Source organism: Corvus hawaiiensis, chromosome 2 (genome assembly GCF_020740725.1).
Source record: "Corvus hawaiiensis isolate bCorHaw1 chromosome 2, bCorHaw1.pri.cur, whole genome shotgun sequence".
NCBI classification, from domain to species: Eukaryota; Metazoa; Chordata; class Aves; order Passeriformes; family Corvidae; genus Corvus; species Corvus hawaiiensis.
In genome coordinates this window covers 49,561,951-49,585,357 of record NC_063214.1, presented here as the reverse complement: position 1 = coordinate 49,585,357, position 23,407 = coordinate 49,561,951, and the positions used below count along the sequence as shown (strand labels likewise).

General features: G+C 36.4%; 1 protein-coding gene across 4 annotated transcripts in view; it reads right to left on the bottom strand.

The window, feature by feature from the left end:
• The window catches only part of TNFRSF19 (TNF receptor superfamily member 19), a 62,369-nt gene that overhangs the window by 29,488 nt on the left and 9,474 nt on the right, over window positions 1-23,407 (bottom strand). For all 4 annotated transcript variants that reach the window (XM_048294895.1, XM_048294896.1, XM_048294897.1 and 1 more), the window contains 4 exons: window positions 19,512-19,600; window positions 18,836-18,946; window positions 6,206-6,384; window positions 3,396-3,481 (listed from right to left, as the gene is read on the bottom strand). In XM_048294895.1, coding sequence (XP_048150852.1) covers window positions 3,396-3,481; window positions 6,206-6,384; window positions 18,836-18,946; window positions 19,512-19,577 — 442 coding nt within the window. In that variant the 5' untranslated portion in view covers window positions 19,578-19,600. The remainder of the gene's footprint in view (window positions 1-3,395; window positions 3,482-6,205; window positions 6,385-18,835; window positions 18,947-19,511; window positions 19,601-23,407) is intronic.

Here is a 23,407-nt window from a genome sequence, read left to right as displayed (position 1 = left end):
TGTCACTTTTTCACTACTTTTGGACAGTCTATATTACCTTCTATTTCAGAATTTACATCTGTGATAGATTAGGTTTCCACTCTAATTCCCAGTTCAAAGGATTTGTTTTCTGACATTCAGATGAGGAAAAAAAAGTCTTCAGGTGAGAAAAATGTCTTCAGTTTACAAAGTGAGCATAAATTGCAATTTTAAAAACATGCTTTCATTTCTAATGTTTAGATGCTGACCTTATACATAAGATTGGTATTTATAGTTTATTTACCTGAACTAAGTAAATTAAAATATAACTGTATCATTGTGTATTTAATTGTCTGACGTTTTAAAAACACACAAGTCATTGTGTCTCCCTGTAAAATTTGCACAAAGGTGATAGCAATTCTCCTGGCCTCTAATACTCTCTTTACTTGTTCATTATAGAATCCTTTCAACTTTGCCTCTAGCAATTCACAAACTTATTTTTTCATGAGTAAATATTTAAACCAGATCTGTTTTAAAATGTCTACAGAAAGGAGATAAAAGCAAGTATTTAGATTTATAGCTAACCGGGTAATAATCAACTGCTACTAGAAAGAATTTGATCCATGTCTCAGCTTTAACACGAACCTGTAGTCCAGGTAGGGGGCTGTGAGCCTTTGTGCCCTTATGGTAATGTTCTTAAGCAAACAAAAGATTGCCACACACCTCAGAGGACAATTAATTCATTGAAACAGGACATTTAAACTTTTCCTTTTCATCTGTAACATAAGAGCTAGCTGCACTAATATTTAACTTTCTGTTTCACCGTGCAAAGAGAGAAGGATAAGAAAGGCAGAGAATTAGAACTCAGTTCTCTGATCATTGAGAGCTTGTCCCACACACCTTGTGGTCTGTCTCCACTTAGCTTCAAGTAAGGCAGTCTTAACTATCAAAATACATCCATTATTGAAATAGACCGCTAACATTTTCAGCATTATGTGGAACATGTTTGCTTCCACATACCATTATTTATGATTCCTTACAGAATTATGTTTTTGACTTGGATCTAAATTTCCCCCTATCTGATGTGAAGTAAAACTCAAAAGTATTTCAGTTAATTTAGCTATTATTGTAGGAAAAACTTCCTAGGCTGCTTGAGGAAGGCATGTGCACTTTCCAAAACTGAGGCAGTTGCTGTTAGAACCTGAAGAGCCAACACAAAAATTCTGAACAAAGCCTTCTGAAAACCACAGTGACATATGGCAACTGTATTTCACAGTAGGATTTCTGTTATTTAGGATTTTAATGGGAGGTTAGTATGCAAATAACAAACATTTTAATGATTTCAAACCTTTTATTATATAGCTTCTGTAAAAGCTGGAAATACTTGCCAATTCTCACAACTTTGCAGTTACCATTTCTGTTACTTAGCCAAAGGCGTTTTCCCAGCCATGAGATTAGGGAACAAAAACATCTCTAATCTGGATTTACCACTGCAGCATGTGCCAGAGAAAATGCTCTTTTCCATAGGGTTGCTTGTTGTCCACTTAAAATGAGTAATAGCTTCCTAATGGTTCAATTTAGGATCCAAGCTTAGGCTCAATTACAAAAGCCAAATCACTATAAACAAAACAATTCTGAGTTATTTCAGAAGACTAGGCAACTGTTCTTTCATCACCTTTTCAAAACAATAATTTGTGACTTTGAAAAATATGAAATACACAAGTCACTAATTACAGTCAAAGCTGAATGATAAGGGACATAATTTCTTCTTCGATTATGTTAGAGAACAGAATTCATATTTGAAGAGCATACTTTCTTAGAAGGGAACAAACAAGAAAAGAGAAAAAAACACATAAAATTAATTCATGAGTTAGAGATCCTCCATTAGAATGGCATTGTTGCACTTTACATTTGTCTAATTTTCTTTTTTTGCAGATAAAAAGAGAGTAAAGACAGACGAAAGGGATAATACTGAATTTGCCCAATTGAAGGAATTAAAATACATGTACATATGAAATGGCCTGTTTGTGTTCAAACCCTGTCTAGAAATAACTTCTGCAACTCATTGTATTTGAGTGATTTACTTCAGTAAGTCGAGATCAGCATTTCATTCTTGGCATCAAACCTGACAGTGTTTGATACGAAGAACATACTTTCTAAACACTTCTAAGATTTGTCTAGACTACAAAAATAGTTGAACATATTTGAATGTACGTTCTAGGCTTATGTTACACATGGGCAGGAGTGACTGCTGCAAACACTGGAACTTATTTGACTTATTCGCTTCATAGAAATCTGATTTACTGGCTTTGAATGTTGCAGTCTTTAAAAGCAAAAGTTTTTATAAATGTGGAAAATGTCTGAAAATCTGGGTTTATAAGTTTATTATAAAAGGCACTAAAACTAGAATGGAAACAAAAGAAGAAAGTTTGGCTCATTTGAAAAAAGACTATCCAAGCAATATATGAAATGCTGAAGAATCCTTATTTCATTGAAGTTAATACAATATAAAACTATTGAAAAGTATGGGTTTAAGGCACAATAGTATAAACTTGGTTATATTTTAATTTTATACAATTAAAAAAAGAAAGGATATTTATAAGAAACAGTGTGTATTTATTAAAGTAGCATAAAGTATTTCAGGAACCTGACAATTTATTCTTTCTATGAACAAATGTTTCTGTTTCAACTAGGGGAAAAAACTAAAACACAACTTCACAGTTACAGAAACAAACAAGTAAACCCACGGTTTTCAACATAATTATCTTGAATCACAAGTATTTTTCACTTTATAAACTAGGCAGAAATCAACACAAAAACAATAGTTCACTCCTTTCATTGAATTAAAAACACGATGGGATGTAGACCATCAACAGTCTTGGAAGAAGTGGTAACAAGGCTTCTGCTGCAGAATAAAGAGGTTCTCTTCTTTTGAAGAGATTCTAATTCTCTCATTGGCAAAAGAAAAATAGAAAAACCAATTATTTATTTCCTTCTAACAGTATAAAGGTCTATAAAGTTATTTATCGATATTCGTTCTCACTGTAACCTTAGTATAAAGGTTATTTTTAAAGGTATCAACAAATACCTTTTTGGGTGTCAGGAAAAGATACTACCCCTACCTGACAGTTGGCAGAGGGTCTAAGAAGATTGCCTTTCTTTTGGCATTAACACAGAAATTAAAAAATTATAAGATGACATCAGAAGTGGAGTCAAGACTCCCTGACCTGTGGTGTGACAGGAATGTTTATCTGCAAGGGACTGGCTATTTGTGGGAACTTCTCAATGACAGTACTGGCCCTGATGAAATGTATGAATAAAATCATTTACCAAGAAGAAAATGAGTTTTAAAAAGAGTTTGTAACTGTGACTGTAATTTTTTTTGCCAGGCTTTAAAGTTAAAAGAGAAAATACTCTAAAGCAAAACCAGCACTTACAGTGAGGTTCATAGGGAGGAGGAGGATCACCACAAGGAACACATTCCATGTCTTGAAAGCCTCCAAGCTTAGTCTTCCTATAAAATCTAGGAGATAAAAGAATGTGAAAAAACAGTTAATCAAAACCAGTTATTATTCCTCACAAAATTAATGAGGTGTTTTAATAACATCTTCTATAATTTTGTCAATCTGTGTCTCAATGCAAACTATCAGGAAATAAAAGAAAATAAAAGTAAACAAAAGTACAGTAGTACTTTTGTCTTGTACTAATAATTAATTATTAGTACATGACAGATCTACAATAAACTGAGGAAAACTTCTAAATCTGTTAGTTGAAATGCATAGTCACTACAATCATATTCACAGAAGAAATAAACCATTCTGGAGATTTTGGACAGAAATCAATATCCCATTTTCCACACAGATCACAACATACATGACATGCATGAAGAACTTAACTTATGAAAGCTTAGTTGCATGTCTGAAAAATGAAAGTGAAGTGATTCATCTATATATTACAAGGTAATTATCACCTCTAAAAATATATCGCAGGCCAGGTATCAGTGACATTTTATTTAAAGACCCTTCAAGAACTTTATAACTGAATTTATGTTTGAAGAGCTTACTGGTGACTGGTAAAACTGTACATTCCTAAAGCAGGGAACAAAACAAAAACAAAAAACCAAAACTTTAGAATGCTGTATTTCAAATTTTTATGTATGACATCCTCTAAAGAACTTACCTACAGCTCCTAATCAAGTAGGTCAGTCTGTCTTTCAACCATTCATTATTACTAGGACAGAATCAGCAGCAGTGGCCTCTTCAAGATGAGTACACGAATTGTCTTCTGTAGTGGTAGTGGCACATTAAATAAGAGGTACTAACTCTACTGATGTTATATTCCTAACACTGCAAACGCCATTGAAGTATGAAGCTTTTATCAGCTAAAGCAAGCAGCTTTCCAACTGCTCAAGAAACTCGTGCTTTAACAATGTGAACAGAAACAGATCCATAGGCTGCAAGACTGAAGGGGTCACTGTGATCATTTACTCTGAATGAAATGTGTTGATATTTGGTTTTAGCTGACAGGCTCACCGTAGTGTTTTGAAGCTGAACAATAGAGAATGGCATGTTGGAAACTCATGCAAAACAGAAATAAATAAGAGTGCTGAGAGGTAAAACATCAGTTAAACTATTTGGTTAGGCTAGCTATATCCTCCATTCGCTTAGGCAGCATCTAAACTAAAGGACAGGTATGAGTGGTGGCATGTTCTACAGTTCTGTTACCCAAAACATCCAGCTGTCCTGTGACTACCCTTGCCATGTCCATACCTCCCTCCCTCCTCCTGTTTCCAACTTTGCTGCCAGAAAATTCAGGCTGTGGAAGCAGCTCTCATTTTAATACACACTGAACACACAGCTCTCATTTTAAAGCATACTCAACACACCTATCTAGGATGCATTCTAGGCCAGAATACTGAGAAGCATTCCCAGGTCCTCCAGTTTAGCTTTACCCTTAATTCATGTTTTAATGTGGCTTCTTTTTTATTCCTTTCTCATCTTCCAAAATTCAGTTTATATTGTTTACACAAGAAGAAAATCTTCTCCCTGCTGACAGCCAAATAAGGCCTACAACACATATATCTTAAAATGTAATAGCATAAATCAACTCACCATGTGGCTGCAAGTAGTATCAAAAGTGGTTGCAAGTAACATCTATAATGCCTGGGGCTGCACCTTCTTATGCAGTGACTTAAACTAAGATTAGTTACCAAAGCTTTACTAAGGGTTTTTAAACAAAGAGATTTCACCTCTGGCTTGAGAAGGAGTAATGGCAGGAGCTTCAACAGTGTTCAGGTATTTAAAAGTTGGTATTAAAAAAAATAATAAAAAAAAATATGTATAAAAATAAATAAAATAAAACAACTGAAATATATATACTAAATAAATGTATGAACTTTTAAGCATGTCAGAAATGTATACTCTGAAAATACAAAGGCTGTTACAATTGCAAATCAGTTCTCATACACTACTTCTATCAGTTAAATTAGTAGCTCCTAAAAGCAACAGAAATGTCTTTCTACAAATTCATGGCAGGTGTTTATAGTATCAGAACTTGGCAACAATGTAAAGAATAGCCTTTTAGAGGTCCTAAGATTTAATATTACAGAGAAAATTAGCAACAGAGTTTTGGGATGACAGGACAAAAAACTAAGCACAGCTCTTGATTTATAAGAGCAGTTTCAGCAAACAATTCTTTCAGATTAATTTATGATTCTCAGCCAGGATCATGCTTTATGAATTTTGAAGGAAGGAAAGGAAATTTTGGACAGTAAACCACAGCCATTGATTTTGATTAATATTTATATAAATATATCTATTTCGATTTATATTTAAGAATATATGTGCATGGGAATTATTAGACATTGACCTAGGGAGGGGAAAAAACCCAAGCAAATAATGTGATCACTTTTGAAGAAGGTAGCTGTGAATGTTTCCAAATGTTTAATTCTTTATAACAATGAACTAAGTCACCAGTAACACTCACTGTTTTGAAGTATTTGTCTCAGGTACTTTACAGACAATACTCTCATAGACCAAGTAGGTAATTATTAAACCATTTTTGTAGATAATTATTACTGCAATTCAGAAATTATTTGCTCAGATAATACAGTAAGGTCAAGATTAGAACATAGGACCTTCATACATACACAAAGGGCACCCACATTTATCCAGAAAACATGAACAAGCAATTTTAATGTAAATTAGGTTCGAATTTGTTCAAGTCTCATCTTCAGAAATAGTCTTACCCTGGTAAACAGTCCCCACATAGTGCATTGCTGGTGGCAGAACAGTTGGCCTTCTGAAACCGGTTAACTAATGCACAGTCCAGACAAGGCTTGCACTTCTGAAAGCCCCAGTCTTCCTTGAATCTGTTTGGCCTGCATGTCATGCACTGTGCATCCTCCCCATATCCAAAGCCGCATTCCTGTAGGGATTAACAAGCAATAGGAAGCTATTCAGTCACTGAAGGCGTGAACAAGAAGAGAATGCTCGGATAAAATGAAGAAGTAGTGTAATTATTACCCGAGAGTAGGTCTTTCTCGAGACAAAAGCCATCCTTTCAGCAAGTTCAAATGTGTCTTCCACTGCTAATAATCTCCCTTACCTCTATAAGTAATACTTAGTCATCCACTTTATTCATGAAACCACTGTGTATTTGAATGATAAAGGGCTTCGAGGACTCCCACAGTTTCATTATTACTAGCTTATGGTAGAATTATTGAGCTGTCTGTTTTTTAATTAGGTCAGTCATGTGAAAGCGAAGAAACTGGGACAAGTGAAGTATAAAGGCACTTACTCAGTTACAAAAACAGCAAAGAAGCACTTTGGTATTAAGGTTCATAGCTAAGGTGAACAAAGTTAATTGCCGAAGAGAGTGCACTGATCTTCAAAAGCTTAGGACTTCTGTTACCAAATAAACTAGAGCTGGTTAATAACCATCAGCTAGGCATGAAATGTTGCTGAGCCACTAAGAATTTCAAAAACTCAATCCACTACAGTCCTAACAGTTCTTAAACCGTTGGAAAAGTTTAATAGATCTGCAGATCACAGAGAGGAACGATATTTTACTGTACAAGCAATATTGTTATGGTTGGTTATTTCTGCCTAATTTAGCGGTTTAAAGGCATTATTTCCATTCATTTGCAAAAGGACACCTAATACAACTGACAAGCTGCAAAGATAAACACCAAACCTATGTAATAGTTTGGGGACTGAATCCTATTAACTGATTACTAAAAACTATCAATCAACTTCTTAGGAGTTATCAAGTTACTAGGAGTTGCTATTCCCTCTTATCATCCAAATATCCTACCAATTTTGTTTGGTACACTGGAGTTAGAGTTGGATGCATTGGTGATACACCACAAAACAGCGAGAAGAATACAATGTATTGCCAGAAAGGACTTATTGGGAAAGGCACAATATGGGGACCTGGTTCTCCAGTATGTGTTTTCAGTGGAAAAACAGGGCATCTTCCCAGAGGGAGAGCTGCGGGAAATCTTCAACTAGGGCAGCTTCAGACAAAGTTTCCACCAGTTTCCACCATAACACGTGTTTGATGCATATAAACAACTTGTTCCAAAGTCACCAACCTAACCAAATCTGCTGCAATAAAAAAAGTTTTTAAACTTTAGAAACACACTCAGATTTTCCAAGATCCAACACCCTTGGATTCTCCAAGGCTTTGCACTGAGAAAGCATCTATGGGACAAGCTCTGTGATCAAGATGGCCAATATGCATTTTATAGTGCCTCTAACCTGCACTGACAAAGTAACAATAAACAACTTCAGATGCATTTTACAGGACATTCTAAGCCTTTTAAATTTTCCTTTATGTTAACAATAAATTTTACTGTCCTCTGAAGAACAAGCACTCAAATACACAGAAAATGAACAATTTATGAAAGCAACTACAAAAAGACACTAAAAATAGTCTTCTTCCTCTGTCTCTAGATCCATGAACTTAAAAAATAATTTTTCGTTTTCGTTTTGCTTTCTTTTAGCTGAAATGTAGTCTATTACTATTGAGTATTTTTCAGATCGAGGAGCAGACAGACAAATCATTGCAGTTATTAACAACTAAAGACATCCTACAGTTTCATGCACTACATAGCGTGGTCCTCCTGTGATATACTGGGACTATATTAAAGCTGGTAGGCAAAAAGTGATAAAAATATTTATTTTCTTTTTTTATTTACTTCAGATGTAGAACATTTTATACCCTTTTATTTCAAATTGAAAAGTTTCTACTAGGAATCAATGCCAAAGCAATGTCAGTTCTAGCTGTATCTTCCTGTGTTAATTTTTACACTCCATTTCATTTATGTAAGACTGTACACAAAGCTACATGATTACCACCAGGGACTGGAACCAGATTAACTTGTGTTAGATTTTGCTTTCCCTAAGTCTAAATAAACTTTTCCATTGAATATCATTAATCTTTAACACATTCTTTCTAAATATCTACTCTTTCTAGCTAGCTTATCCAAACAGTAGTGTTATGGAATATATCATACAGCTCAGTTAAACCATGTATATTTGGATCTTTTGATAAATCACTTGGAATCAGTCCCTCCCAAGTCCTATCAAACTTTCAAATATAAGGCTTAAATTAACTTAATTATAAGTTTTCCTTTCCAGACTACCTTTGAAGCTTTGGATCAAAAAACAAACAGGAAATAAAAGTTAGAATTAAATACTTTCACTCACTGGCCCAAACTACCAAAGCTGAGTAAATTGTTTCTAGATCAGATCTGCTTTGCTACAGATGGATGTAGGGACACATCCTAGTGATCCTTTGCATCATGGAATGGTTTACTTTAAAGTTATGAAAATGGTGGATGCAATATAAAGAAATCTTCTGCCCAAGGAATTTACAGTCTCCCATCTTTTCAAAGATGGCTTCTAAGTCCTTGCCAGGAATTCTACAGATACTAATTCATAACAACTAAAACTTATTTATGTGCTTTTTATGTTCACATAATATTTGAGGTAGTTAACTGCCTGGCAGGTGCAAATAAATATTTAAGCTTGTAAACCAGACAGAACTTCAAACAGATCTGTACTCATAATTAACCACATTCCCTAAACTGAAGGATGTGATTTAGATGATGGACTCAAACCCTTTGAAATCTTGGACTTTATAATTTAGCAGTCCAGCAAAGATACAAACAATTGACTGTTCATCTTTTATCAGTTCATGTGCAAAACTGATGTGCACCAGTTTTCTCAGTGTTCTATTTAGAAAGCTGTCAAGTTGTATGGCTGACGAGATCTGAATAGTTCCCAGCTCCCCTACACCCTTTCTATCCTCCAACTCTTAACTTTAAAAGAGAGCTCATCTCCTGTGGCAGTTGACCTTAGGACTGCAGGAAAGATAAATAAAACTTTTAATATCAATTAGCACAATTAAAGAAAAAAAAATTATTTTTGTGCCAGAAAAAAAAAAAGGGCACAAATATATGCCGTCTTTAATTTTGCTGTTGCAAAACTTTCTGTGAAGAACACTTAGCACACTCCCCCCTTTCCACTTTCCCTTTTCAATTAGCAAAAATTGTCTCTCTCAAATGATACACAGTACAAGCCATAAAGACTGAAACACTTCTTTAGAAAACTGAATTAAAGTTAATTAAAAAAAAAAAAAAAATCTTCAAAACTCAAATGCACTTCAATTTTCTTGTTATCTATACAGCTTTCACTAGCACAGTAATGTGCCATCTCTTTACCTTTAACGTATGTATCCTGGGAACAACTCTGCCAGAAGTGTTTCACTAAGGTATCAAGTGGGTGACTGGTCAAGGCTGCCTAGGAATCTGTAGCAAACTAGTTAACCAAACTCGTAATTTAGCTTCTAGCTAAAAATATTAAAAGCACAGAATAATGCAGACACCTCTTCAAGTACTATCAGGCCACTGTTAAAATTTTCTTTCACTATGTACTACCCAAACACTGATCCAGACAGAACGACCAAAAGTCTAGCAGACTATAAAGGGTACTGGAGCTAAGTAGTATGGTTTTTCCCTAAAAGTTGAATCCAACACAGACAGTAAATGAAAAGTAAATTAGATTTTAAACATTATTTCAATTAAAATAACCTCAAATTTCATTAAAAAAATGCTTTCAGGCATCATTAAGATCATAATCTGCAAGTACATTTTAGAATTTGTTTCTAGTTCCACTGATTATCCACAACCTATGTAAGTCCCTAGACAACACAGCACAGAGCAGTTCCACTTATGCCATGATGATTACAAGAATACTTGGGTATTCTCAAGAAAAAGTCTTCCAGGCATTGAGACACTTTTAATTATTGTCAGGTCATGTAACAGGTTGCGGCACTACACTGGTGCTGGGAAATGAAGTTTTTCCTAATACCTTTGAGTACATGGCCTTGTTAAATAGCACACGGTTTTAGCTTCTCAAAGTACCTTAGGCTGTGGGCCAGCCTCACCCAGAATCCAATAACGAGCCCTATCTATCAGCAGAAGTCTCTGAGCAGGACAGGCTGCAACAGTGTGCTGTGAAGGTCAGACTTAGCTACTGTGTCAAAGTGCACAGTTAGGGTCACAAAAGTTCCATTCTCAGTGAAGATGATTTGACATGCCTACACGCAGCTGCTCCAATTTCCAGAAACATGTTGGCCCCTCCTGAGCTGAGATCTGGCAGGCTTCCTCACAAGCAGCTCTCTTGCTTTGAAAAGTTACGCGTGACTGCTAAACATCTCGGTAGCTTCACTGTAACAACACGTCAGTCTTAGCACGCCACTCTGATGTTCTGTGTGAGGACTGTCACATTCAGCAGTAGCTTCAAACAGTACCTGCCCGCTTAATTCACAAATCCTTTTCCTGAGACAACATGCAGGTCTCCTCTTTCTTCATCATATACCTGGTACAAGGAAGCAAGCTGTGATACACAGCCCCACCTGAGCAACCATTAAGCTGCCTCCATCCCACCAGCTCTCTGTACAGCAGCTGTCTCTTGGTGACAGTATTTATCATTAACTTGATGGCAATGCTGGCTTCAGGCACTCCCCCTTTCACCTTTTGTTTTGTATTCCTTTATTTTCCTATACTGTCCTCAGTGTACTGGCTCAACTGACAATGAGGCTGAGTCATAAATCTGACCATGGGACTGATCCAGGTTACAAGTGATCAGCTCAGTAACCTGTTCCATAGTACACCCTAAAAATCTACTGTCAGCCTAAGTGCACAGCAGGGCACTGTGCAAAGAACTTACTATTGCCAAAACTGTCCTCTCAATGTTTCTGAACTACAACCTCAGATGTGATCTGTTGATAAAACAATCTAGAATTGCAGTTTAAACTCTGAGTTGCAATAGAAGTTTAATGAGGCTGAGATACAGATTGCTTTTTTAAATTTAAAAAAAGGGAAGGCATGGAAGCTATAGAGTTACTGAACTTAAAAAAAAAAAAGATGGTGAAAGGACTGGAAGGACTTTCATTTCCTTACTTGAACATTTGCAAGAAAAAGGCTGAAACACAAACTACCTTGTGGGTTTTTGGGGGGGTTTTTTGCATTAATTGTGATTTCTATAAATTTCAATAATATATAAGGTTTGATTTATTTCAGAAACACATATAAGATAGGACAAAAGGCTGTTACTATCAGGCCACACCAATAACTATTCAGGCACTGGCAAACTGAAGCCACTTAAAGAATGGAAGATATTAAATGACTTGTGCTTAACTACGTGATGCTTTGCTATCTACTAAATGAATGAGAAGTGAAATAATGCTGAGCCACATGAAGCACTTCCTTTTGAATCGACACAACCATTTCATTCTCCCACCCCAGAAGAAAGAACTGCTTAACAAAAAAAGAAAAAACCCAAAAAGCTAGCAAAAAACCCCAAAACAAAAAAACCCAACCTGAAACAAAGACTGCTCACACTGAAAACTAAGCTTATTCAGTGATTCAAAGGTTTCACAAACATTACCAAAGATACACGTTTATGAGAAGAAAAGGCTATACAGACATTTTTTTTTAATTAACAAATAGAAGCAAACAAACATGGGAAGCAGCTTTCACTCTCTTCCCATCAATTCTATTGATACAATAACAAAGCTTCCTTTCTTCTGATGGTAATATGTTAAAAGTACTTAATAAAAAATACAATTAACATAAGTGATCAATGGATTTTAGTTCTAAGCGAATGTAATATTGCAGCACTGTTGTTAGAACAGTAGATAGGCAATCAGAAAGGAAAAGCTGAGGGTGTACTATTTCTTTCTTACTTTAAGGAAGAAAAAGTTACTTTAAAACATTTTTGAAAAAGAGCGCTCCATTAAACTGTGTCAGCAAAAGCTGAAAATAATAATCTAGATTCAGAATTAGTTACGTGAAATAAGACTGGGTTTTTTGCTTGTTTTGCTTCATGCTATCAATGGTGTCTGAAATTGCTCACCTATACAGACAGGAAGGTCAATCCAATAGACTGAGCACTGGTTTGCAAACAAAATTAAAACACCTACCATTCAATCACAGAACAGCCAGATTAGAAGGAACCTTGAAAGAACGTCTGATTCAAACTTTCATGGGTCAGGGACCTGAGCTGATTTGAGATGATCTAGCACCCTGTCCAGTTGCATCCTAAAAGCTCCCAGTGATGAGGACTCTAGGGAGGTTGTTTCAGTGAATGAATGTTCTCACTATAAAAAAAAAATTCTCCCGGTACAATTTGTGCCCATCACCCTTTGTCTTGTCCATGTGCTGCCTTGTTAAGAGAAACCTTCTGTTCCACTCTATGGCCTGTCTACCTTGTTCCACAAAAAAATTCCTGCATTATCATGGGCAACTTGATTTATGTTAGTGTCTCATGTATAAATTGAGAAAAGGCTACAGCATTTCCCTAATTTAGAAAGGTGAAATGCTCATATAGTATAGCAACAAAGATATATATATATATATATATCTAACTGAAGTTGTAAACAATAGTTGTAAAAATAAGTATATATATATACACACACATACATATATGCACTCTGTACAGGCGGGTTTTTGCCCTGTATTTTTGTAAAGTCAGTCAACGCAAGAAAGAAAACTACATATTTAGATTGTAACTGAGAGACAGTAATTTCTCATTCACAAGATGAGAAAAGCTGGGCTTTTGTACTCAATAATATAGGCTGACGTGTTTTGTTACAAACATAAAAAGAAATCTGTCTGTCAATTGCTTAAAACACTCAGGGGGAACTGAACCAAAGACCCCACCACTAACATTGTATTTTACTATATACTTAGACAGACAATCATGCTCACACATCCAGCAGCATATCTAGTTTTATCCACGAGCACTAAATATTTGATAGGAGAACTGACATATTATTTAGTGTTAAGAAACTGTTATTAAACTACAGCATTATCATATCATTGCTTTCTCATATGTAGAAAAACCAAGCAAACAAAACTTCTCCTGGGCTGCAAATTACTTCAAGTATATCATTAAACGCCTCTTCCCTTTACGTTCTGACCTTTGACTTAACATATTTGTTGCTTCAAGCTGTAGTTCTACATGACTACTTTCAACCACATTTCAGTTACAGCCACAGCATCACATCCTTCTATGATTCACGGAAAATTGTACCATTGTTCTATTTACAGTGGTACAATTGTTCTATTTATGAAGGAAATTATGATTCCACTCATTTAGGTTTGAGAAAAATCTGTCATTTCATTTCTAGTGTAGAAGAAAAAAATATTTTTGAAAGTTTATTACTGTCTGTGAGAAGCAGTTACATAGTGAAATTAACCAAGCATTCATATTTTCAAAAACAGCAAACTTGTCCTAAGAATCAGGACTATCAGACTGTAAGCAAAAATAGCTGAAGCAAAACCATAACTTGAATAGTGTACTATTGCAAACTATAACCTTGCTGTTTTAGTTTAGTGTTTCTTTATTAAAATGAGTGTAATTACTGAGGGCCTTGGCTTTTATGCTTTTGGGTTTTATTTGCCAACTAGGTAAGTATATTATCTGACTGCATAAATGCACATAGTACTGGCCCACTGCTATACAGTGCCATATTTACAAGCTCCTTTATAAATTAAAACACCTCCTCGAACCTTTGAGTTCTCAAATTTAAGGCCAATCTGAAAAAATCCAAACAAAACCACATCCATGTCGTAAGTCACGTCCAAATCTGCTTCAACAGCATTGCCTGTTCTGACTAAACCTTAACTAATACTGCCCAACATACAAAGTGCTTCCCACTAAAGTGTGAAACTAAATATTCCTGTAGGGTCAAGAGATAGAGAAAATGTGTCACTCAATTTCAGTAAATCTCTTCAAATCACACACAAGCCACAATATTTAACTTGTGCTTTTTTCAGAGCTGAACATAGTAGGAAATACAAAGCCATAAACAGAAAGCTTCTTTATCCCTCTGTAGTTTGGACACAGATACACACCAAACTTAGGAACGGTTCATGTTAAAAAATTTTCAAAAGAAATATTTCAAATTCCCCTAAACACCCTAAATTCCTTTTTACATTATCAGTAGAAGTACAAGACAGAGTTTGCCTTTCTGTATGCAAAGGGCATGCTCTTTATGGCCCCACCTCTCAGGTATGAATCTGACTGCATACTTATGTCAGGGTCACAGTGCACACTCCAACAATGGGCAAGATGTGGACTCTGAAGGAAGAGTCTTACCCATGCATGAGTAGGTCTACTCACCCTTCACGACACCACCCTGAACTCTCTTTTGCTTTACCATCCTCACACCTCTGCCAGGACACACTTGCTCCCTCAAGACATCCAGTCTCCCAAGACACATAACTCATTCTGTCATCTCTTTCACCTCCAGTAACTGAGTTAGTAAATCCCAAGGTATCCCTCTCTCCTTCTCGTTTCAGCTACGGCTTCCTTCACTGCTCTCCATCCCTGCTCATGCACAGCACCTACTTTCTCTGAGCTGAAAACCACTAAGATCCCCCTCGTAACTTGCACTCAGACTTGGAATTTTGCTGAAAATTTTGCCAAGTGAACTTTCTAGTTCTACTGAATCCCAGCCCATAATCACAGCCAGCATTCATCTCCATTGATTCATTTCCACGGTCCTAAAAACAGAGCAATTCAAAAACTTTTATGGGGATTTTCTTTTGGAAGAGATGTAATTGTTATAAAAGCAAAATACAATTACATAAGATTCACGATAGTATTTCCTTCTCCATGATATTAACAAGAATTTCTTATGTGTCTTCTAAATATTATCATGCATTTTTCTGGCCTCAACCTTTTCAATTACTTTACGTGGCTGTGTTGGGTTGACCCTGAGTTGATGGACAGTCTTTAAGACCAATTACGCTTCTCACAATTTACATATTTAAACCGCACGGAAAGGCGGGACTTCCCCTTTTTGGTCGGAGCTCGCCTGCTGGAAGGTGGGGGGGCTCCGAGCCTCCCGGCCCCGCTGGGCCGGGCCGGGGCCACTGCCCCTTTCCCCCTTTCCCATCGCTGCGGCACGGACCCTGGGTCACTGAGGGGGACTGTCCCAGAGCCGCAGGCAGCTAAAACCAGCCATGGACTGCTCACAGCTAAAACCATCCAGCGCGGCTTCTGGGGACAGGCGGGTCCCTCTCCCCTCCATGCGGAGCCGGCGGAGCCAGCGGGAGCCGGCAGAGCCTCCTGTCTGCAGCCAGCACACTCCGTGCTGAACTGAAGAGGACACCACGCAGCCAGCAGCACAGAGGGAGCGAGGCTTTCCCCACCGTAAAGCCCGAACAAGAACACTCTTCAACATGGCGGCTTCAGAGTCAGAGAGAAAGAGAAGTGAGTCACGTGGGACGGAGCTGAGCATGGCGACAGGAGAAAAGAGGGCGGTGCCGCGATTCTGGCGCGCAGCTTAAAAGAAACCTTCTTGCATGCCGTGGTAAGAAACTGTAATACCACAAACTGTTTGTCTCTTTAATCCATTTGAAGAACATGGGGGGGGTGGAGAATCAACGTGTGCCTATGAAGTTTGTGAAGAGTGCCTATGCCAGGCTATATAGAAGTAGTAAGAGGCTGTTAGAGACTTGTGGCGAAGGAAAGCCTCTGTGTGCAGGCCAAAATAACTTATCCTTAAAAAGATGAATAACCCCATGTGATGGCCCATGTTCTGTAGTGTGAAAGAACTGTGAAATTCTTCATGGGAGAGATGTTCTACACATAGCAGACTGTTTGTTTCCGGGCGGGTCTGCTATTGGTGGCAGTTTGGGAACCACGTGCAACTGAAGGAAAACCCTTTTTTCCTTAAGTATAAGAGAGAGACTTTTCAAGAACTGCAACACTGACTAACATCCCATGTTCTGTTATCCCTTGTGTGAGCTGGATAAAAGGAGAGAAGTGCTGGAAAGAGGGGGGGGGGGGGGGGGGGGGGGGAATTTACTTTAATTTTGTTTTGTTGTTTTCTCTTTACTTTTAATTCTGTTAGTAATAAAGCTCTTTCATTGTACTGCAACTGTTTAAGGTTTGTGGCCTGCTTTGCTTTTCTCCTAATTCTTATCTCACAGAAGGAAAATAAGTAAATAATGAATATTTTGAATCAAAACCACTACATTTAATTGGTGTTTCTGCCCGGTTTCAAACTCAACCCGCTACATTTATGGTGGAGAATGCGGGCAATTAATGAGTGCTGTGAGATGAAGACTAATTAGGAGAAAATAATAAGCAAAGCAAGTAGAAAGTTATAAAATTAAGTAGAATAATAGAAGAAATTTGCTTTGTAGTAGTGGTAAAAATTCTAGGGGTGGAGGTTTATGTAATTTGTTTTCTTTTAGCTCTGGTTTTGCTATTTTAAGTAACTTTTGGATATGTAAATTTTAAGAAGCGAGGGGTGGAATGTGTTGGGTTGACCCTGAGTTGATGGACAGTCTTTAAGACCAATTACGCTTCTCACAATTTACATATTTAAACCGCATGGAAAGGCGGGACTTCCCCTTTTTGGTCGGAGCTCGCCTGCTGGAAGGTGGGGGGGCTCCGAGCCTCCCGGCCCCGCTGGGCCGGGCCGGGGCCACTGCCCCTTTCCCCCTTTCCCATCGCTGCGGCACGGACCCTGGGTCACTGAGGGGGACTGTCCCAGAGCCACAGGCAGCTAAAACCAGCCATGGACTGCTCACAGCTAAAACCATCCAGCGCGGCTTCTGGGGACAGGCGGGTCCCTCTCCTCTCCATGCGGAGCCGGCGGAGCCAGCGGGAGCCGGCAGAGCCTCCTGTCTGCAGCCAGCACACTCCGTGCTGAACTGAAGAGGACACCACGCAGCCAGCAGCACAGAGGGAGCGAGGCTTTCCCCACCGTAAAGCCCGAACAAGAACACTCTTCAACATGGCGGCTTCAGAGTCAGAGAGAAAGAGAAGTGAGTCACGTGGGACGGAGCTGAGCATGGCGACAGGAGAAAAGAGGGCGGTGCCGCGATTCTGGCGCGCAGCTTAAAAGAAACCTTCTTGCATGCCGTGGTAAGAAACTGTAATACCACAAACTGTTTGTCTCTTTAATCCATTTGAAGAACATGGGGGGGGGTGGAGAATCAACGTGTGCCTATGAAGTTTGTGAAGAGTGCCTATGCCAGGCTATATAGAAGTAGTAAGAGGCTGTTAGAGACTTGTGGCGAAGAAAAGCCTCTGTGTGCAGGCCAAAATAACTTATCCTTAAAAAGATGAATAACCCCATGTGATGGCCCATGTTCTGTAGTGTGAAAGAACTGTGAAATTCTTCATGGGAGAGATGTTCTACACATAGCAGACTGTTTGTTTCCGGGCGGGTCTGCTATTGGTGGCAGTTTGGGAACCACGTGCAACTGAAGGAAAACCCTTTTTTCCTTAAGTATAAGAGAGAGACTTTTCAAGAACTGCAACACTGACTAACATCCCATGTTCTGTTATCCCTTGTGTGAGCTGGATAAAAGGAGAGAAGTGCTGGAAAGAAGGGGGGGGGGGGGGGGGGGGGGAATTTACTTTAATTTTGTTTTGTTTTCTCTTTACTTTTAATTCTGTTAGTAATAAAGCTCTTTCATTGTACTGCAACTGTTTAAGGTTTGTGGCCTGCTTTGCTTTTCTCCTAATTCTTATCTCACAGAAGGAAAATAAGTAAATAATGAATATTTTGAATCAAAACCACTACATTTAATTGGTGTTTCTGCCCGGTTTCAAACTCAACCCGCTACAGTGGCATAAAGATAAGAATTACGTTTATAGCATTTTTAATGAATTGTAAAATGAAGAAATTGAGCATGACTTGAATCTGGCTTCTTAAAGTGCTCCAACCACTGATCCAGTAAAAAAGAACAATCACCTATCTCCCTCCTATTCTAAGGAAATATATTAGCTCTCATTTGAATCTTACTCTGTATTTATGTACTTATGACCTTTTTATTATAAAGCATTCTGTTAAGACACAAGGTCATATATAAAATATTTAAACTTTGTCACCTAAAATCCGTAACTGATTGTGAATGTCAGCACTGTAAAAATTAAGCCCCTGCATTTCAGCAGTCTGTACCAATCACTAGTTTAAAATAAATTTTTTACATTCCCTTCTACAGAGTAAGGTTATTCAATCTTAACTCCTTGTAGTTTTTTTCCCCCCTTTGTAGTTTCTTCCCTTCTTTGTAGCATTAATTCACCTTTAAAAAACTAATTAGAGAGCCCATATCCAGATCCATATGGTACTACCTACTTTATTAATGGCATCATAATTTTCTGAACTGAGCATTTTATATAAAGCAACCAGATAACATGGTTCTTGAAAAACTGCAAAAGGCTCAAATGCCGAAACAGTAAATATTTTCACATAAGTACAGATATCCATTATTTTAGATCACATACATAAATGCAATTATCAGAAAAAAAGTAAATTCAAGAAAGCATGATTTCCTTACCTTTGAGAGTTCCATTCCAGGCCCACATTGTTTGCAAAGGATACAGTTTCCATTCTGGTCCTTAAATTCTTGTTCTGTGCAGTCTCCAGTCTCGCAAATTACCTTATTTAGCTAAAAAATACCCCAAACCAACAACAAAACAAAAAAAGGGTAAATTCATCAAAATATATTAAATCTGAGAAATACATCCATGTTTTGATCTTAAAAATAACTTTTTGAATTATTAATTACCTTTAGTTCTACAGCAAGCCAGAGTTAAGTACACTTAGCAGGCAATGTAATTGTGTGCTATGCCACATTCTGTCCATAAACTGAATACTCCAAACACCTGAACTATGTCTACAGCACACTGTAGTAAGAGATGGCCATCTCTCTGAAGTGAAGCCATATCACCTCCACAGCACTATTCACCCACATTTTCTGTCCTAGTCCACTCCTTCGTCCATGAAGAGGCTCACAAGGTAAAATTTTGTAATTTTGGAGTGAGGAGCAGCCAGAAAATATATGAATCAGTGGACCAAGCTTACTCTCAAATCAATAAAATCTATATGCAATTGTCTGCAGGCAGCATTTTAAGACTTTCAGTGTTAGCAGTAATATCTAAAACAAAAGACACAGTTTCTGTGTTCAATACTATTTTTTCAACATGGGGGGAAAATATTAATCTTTAACTTACCAAATATGCTAGTAAAATGACGAGCACCTTCAATCTATCATCTCCTTGTAATCCTTTAGCATCCATTTCTTGCAATAAAACCTTTCTCCCTAGAATAAAAAAAAAAAAAAAAAAAAAAAATCGTTCTATTTACATAATTTAAATTGAAGAAGTCACATGCCCATTGTAGTTTCTGTCACTTGGCATGTCAAAATACAAATCTGTCAATGCCATTAACATTTGCAGATGGATTCCTGGGAGCTGCTAAACAACAAACATATGCTTTAAAAATCACATGCCTTTTGAGCACAAGACCATAAACACAAAGTTTCTATAGTTTTATATCTCAAAAGAAGAGATAGCTATCAGTCCAGATTAGAGAACATCACCATTTATCCCTAACATATCTTTCTTTCTTGTTAAACACTCAACTAAGCACATGATCAACAGACAAAAATAAATTTCTTCTAACATGCCACATATCAAAGCAGGAGATGATAGCTGTTCCTGAGAACATTCCTTCTGTACTGCAGGGTCAAGCAGAAGGTTTGCCTACTGACTAACACAACCCCTTCTACTTTACTCTGCAAGCAGCTGGAGGCATACACAGATTCTGTTTCTACCACCTACCAAAGGGATATTACTTCTAAAGATGTGTTAACATGACTGTTTAGGAGCTAGTAGGCAAAGAATATTTTTTCTCTACTTACTTTCCTTTTGTTTTTTTGATTATTTATGCTAAATTCTAGTTTCTTACTTCTTGGTTCTTTCAGTAACCTGAAAATGGAACTGTAACTTTTAGTTCAATAATCCAAACTATATCAATAAGAACAAGAAAAGAAAAAATAAATCCACCTTACATAACATGATATTTGAATTTGATCTTAATTTTCATACTTTATATGACAGTCATATAATGTAATTGCTTTCAGCTACATGAGGAAAACAATGTTTAAAGCATTTCTGGCCTACTTCAGAGCTTAAGGATTGATGTTTAGGTACGCTATTTTAAAATACAAAATCAGTAGTTTTTATCATTTAAGAGTAGAGACTGACAAATGAAAGAATGTAATGCAAAACAAAAGGAAAATAGCAGAGAAAAACATTAAGTTGTAAAATGCTTTACAACATGGAACTACTGCAAGTATAATATGCTTTCAAAACTATACAACCAGAATGAACATAAACTATAATTAACACACAATTTCACATTTTACTGCATGAATACCCTCGTTAATGAATTCTAATCAATAAGAAGAAAGTACACTTCAGTGTCACTACTGATATTTTTTAAGCTGCATTTTGAAGTGTAAAAAGAGCAAAAGTCTGCTAGAAAGAACAGAGCAGGCAGAGATGTGTGAGACAGCACTCCATGGGAAAGCCAAGATGACATTTATATGGTTATTTCTCACTTAGTGATGGTAATGGTCTATGGGCCAATGACAGTTATCAGATTATGTGCATGTCAACATGGGTAAAGAAGAGGACATATTCTCAAGGAATACGAACACATATGGATATAGTATTCAACACAGGGGGTTTTTTTAAGTCTGAGGAAAAAAAAATAAAGCAAGAAACATGAAATGGAAAAATCTCAGAAATAATTCTGGATGACCAAAACACAACTTCATGTAAAAAGTACTGTAGAACAACTAGAAAAATGAAAAAGGAGAGTCAACAAATTTTAAGTTTTTAAGTCATGAGAAGCTGACAATTCTAATGCTGAAAAAAAATAGGTATGTAAAACCAAAACAATTTCTAGTAATAGCAAAGAGCAAACAGTGTACAGACAGTAAAAATACTGTTAAGGGAACTCAGAAATTTCAAGAAACATTTCTCATCTGTTTTTTGAAAGATACAAAATGGGTAAATATACACATCATACTTTACATCTTTGGCCAAAAAGTAACTGAATATCTGCTAAGTAAAACTAGATTAGATAAGAGAAAAATTGTGAGACTTTGCACCTCAGTAACCTTGAAATAAGTATCAAGAAAGCCTTAATTTTGGTCCTGTTCAATTTTGCTGTTCATTCCCTTTGGAATGCTACAGAAATTCAAGAGTAATATATGAAGAAAATAAAAAATAACTAAGAATAGTAATACAACAAACAACTCTACACTGCATTACAGAAAAGCAATCCTGTAAAACAAACTTGACTTCACTTGATTCAGAGAAGACAAGACAGTAAAGCTAAAAGTCTGAGAGCTAAATGAAATAAGCTGATTAAATATTAATTAAAAGAATCATGCTGAAATTAATGGGATTTGGGAGAAAAATCCTCATTAACTTTTTAATTTCATGTAATACATAAAATAAATACATTACACTGTTTAGTGTAAAAAATAAATACTTCATGTGCTTTCTTAATTGCTATAGGAGTTAAAACTTTACAGAAGTGTGCAAGTGAAATAAAGTTGTAAATATAATTGAGTTTCTTAGATTTGAATGTCAGGTGATTACTCCAAGTCATACATATTCCTTAATAATTAAAAATTTTTGAAAAATCCTTAATAATATAAAAAATAGCACAGTATAGTTCTAATGTAATTATTACTATCTATATAATACTATCAAAACTTCATAACCAGGATTCTTTCTGAAGTTAAAAGTAAGTTCAATTTTAAATTTCAATATTTACTTTTGCTTCTGAAAATACATGTGTAACATATCAAAAAGAAACTGAAGAGTGTAATAATTGCATATTTTTGTGTCAAGTTTCACATAGAATTTTCACTACAAATAATACTGGTGAGCTGTACTAAACCTAATGATCCAAAATATGGAGCTGTAACAATCTAAGAAGGCTACTTTTTCTGTGCAAGTCACCTGAAGCATGAAAAAATTAAGAAAATTAAGAACAGCCCAATTAACTGCCCTGCAGACTAGTTATTTGCAATAAAACTATATTAGCTTAATGTAATTCAGGTATATTAACCCTAGACCTTTTCTCCAGTATGCAATAACTTGAAGATTTAACATAGCTAAAAAACCAGTATACATACAACCTATCAAAATCAATATTGAAACAAAGCTAATTATGTATTTTCATGTTTTAATATTCTGGAGTCACAATTGGAATAAAAATCAAATGCCAGTCCTTAACAGAAGGTCATACAGAACAACAAGCAGTATTAAAAATCTTGCTGGTCATGCTGATATCTTGTATTTCAGTTTTGGAATTGCCCTATCTGTCCTAAGATGATCTTCTTATAGCATGTACCTCAAAGACTTTTAGAAAATAAAAAGCACAGGGTAAAGCATCCTGAAACAAAATACATTTTGTTCACTTAGGTATGAAATTTCATTGCAGCTGTGAAATATTCTCTATTTAAAAGAAAATCTACTGCCTTTATAACAGTCTCGCCAAGTCCAGTCACCAGGAGTTCTACAACACAGAGCAAATTTTCAAAATCAAATGTTTTATAACTGGCATCAAACTATCAAGGACTTCTCCAGCTTATCTATACACCCAACTAAGCTTCAGTTTTTTGACTGATCATTACAAGTTTCATGAGATCTTATAGCTTTAGGTCTAGTATAGGAGATATCATCTATATGTCTTCTGCAATTAACAAAGATTCCAAAAGAAGCTTGCAGGTCTACGGACCTTGAACTTCAGAGCACTTCAGTAGTACCAGTGCATTTTAGTAGCACCAAAACACCAAATAATTTCAGCAGACGTGTATGAATGCCTATGGAACTCTATCATGCCCACTGTCATCACTCCTACCAAAACAACACCAGAGACTATATACTGACTAACATGTGAGAAAGAAACAAGCCAGTGTACAATAACCATTGTTAAGAGCACAAATAAAATAAAATGTTTCTTTCATGACAAAATTTTGATAAAAATAATTGAAAGGCACACTAATGGTTAAGGCACATTAATAACTCATTGTATTGAACTGAAG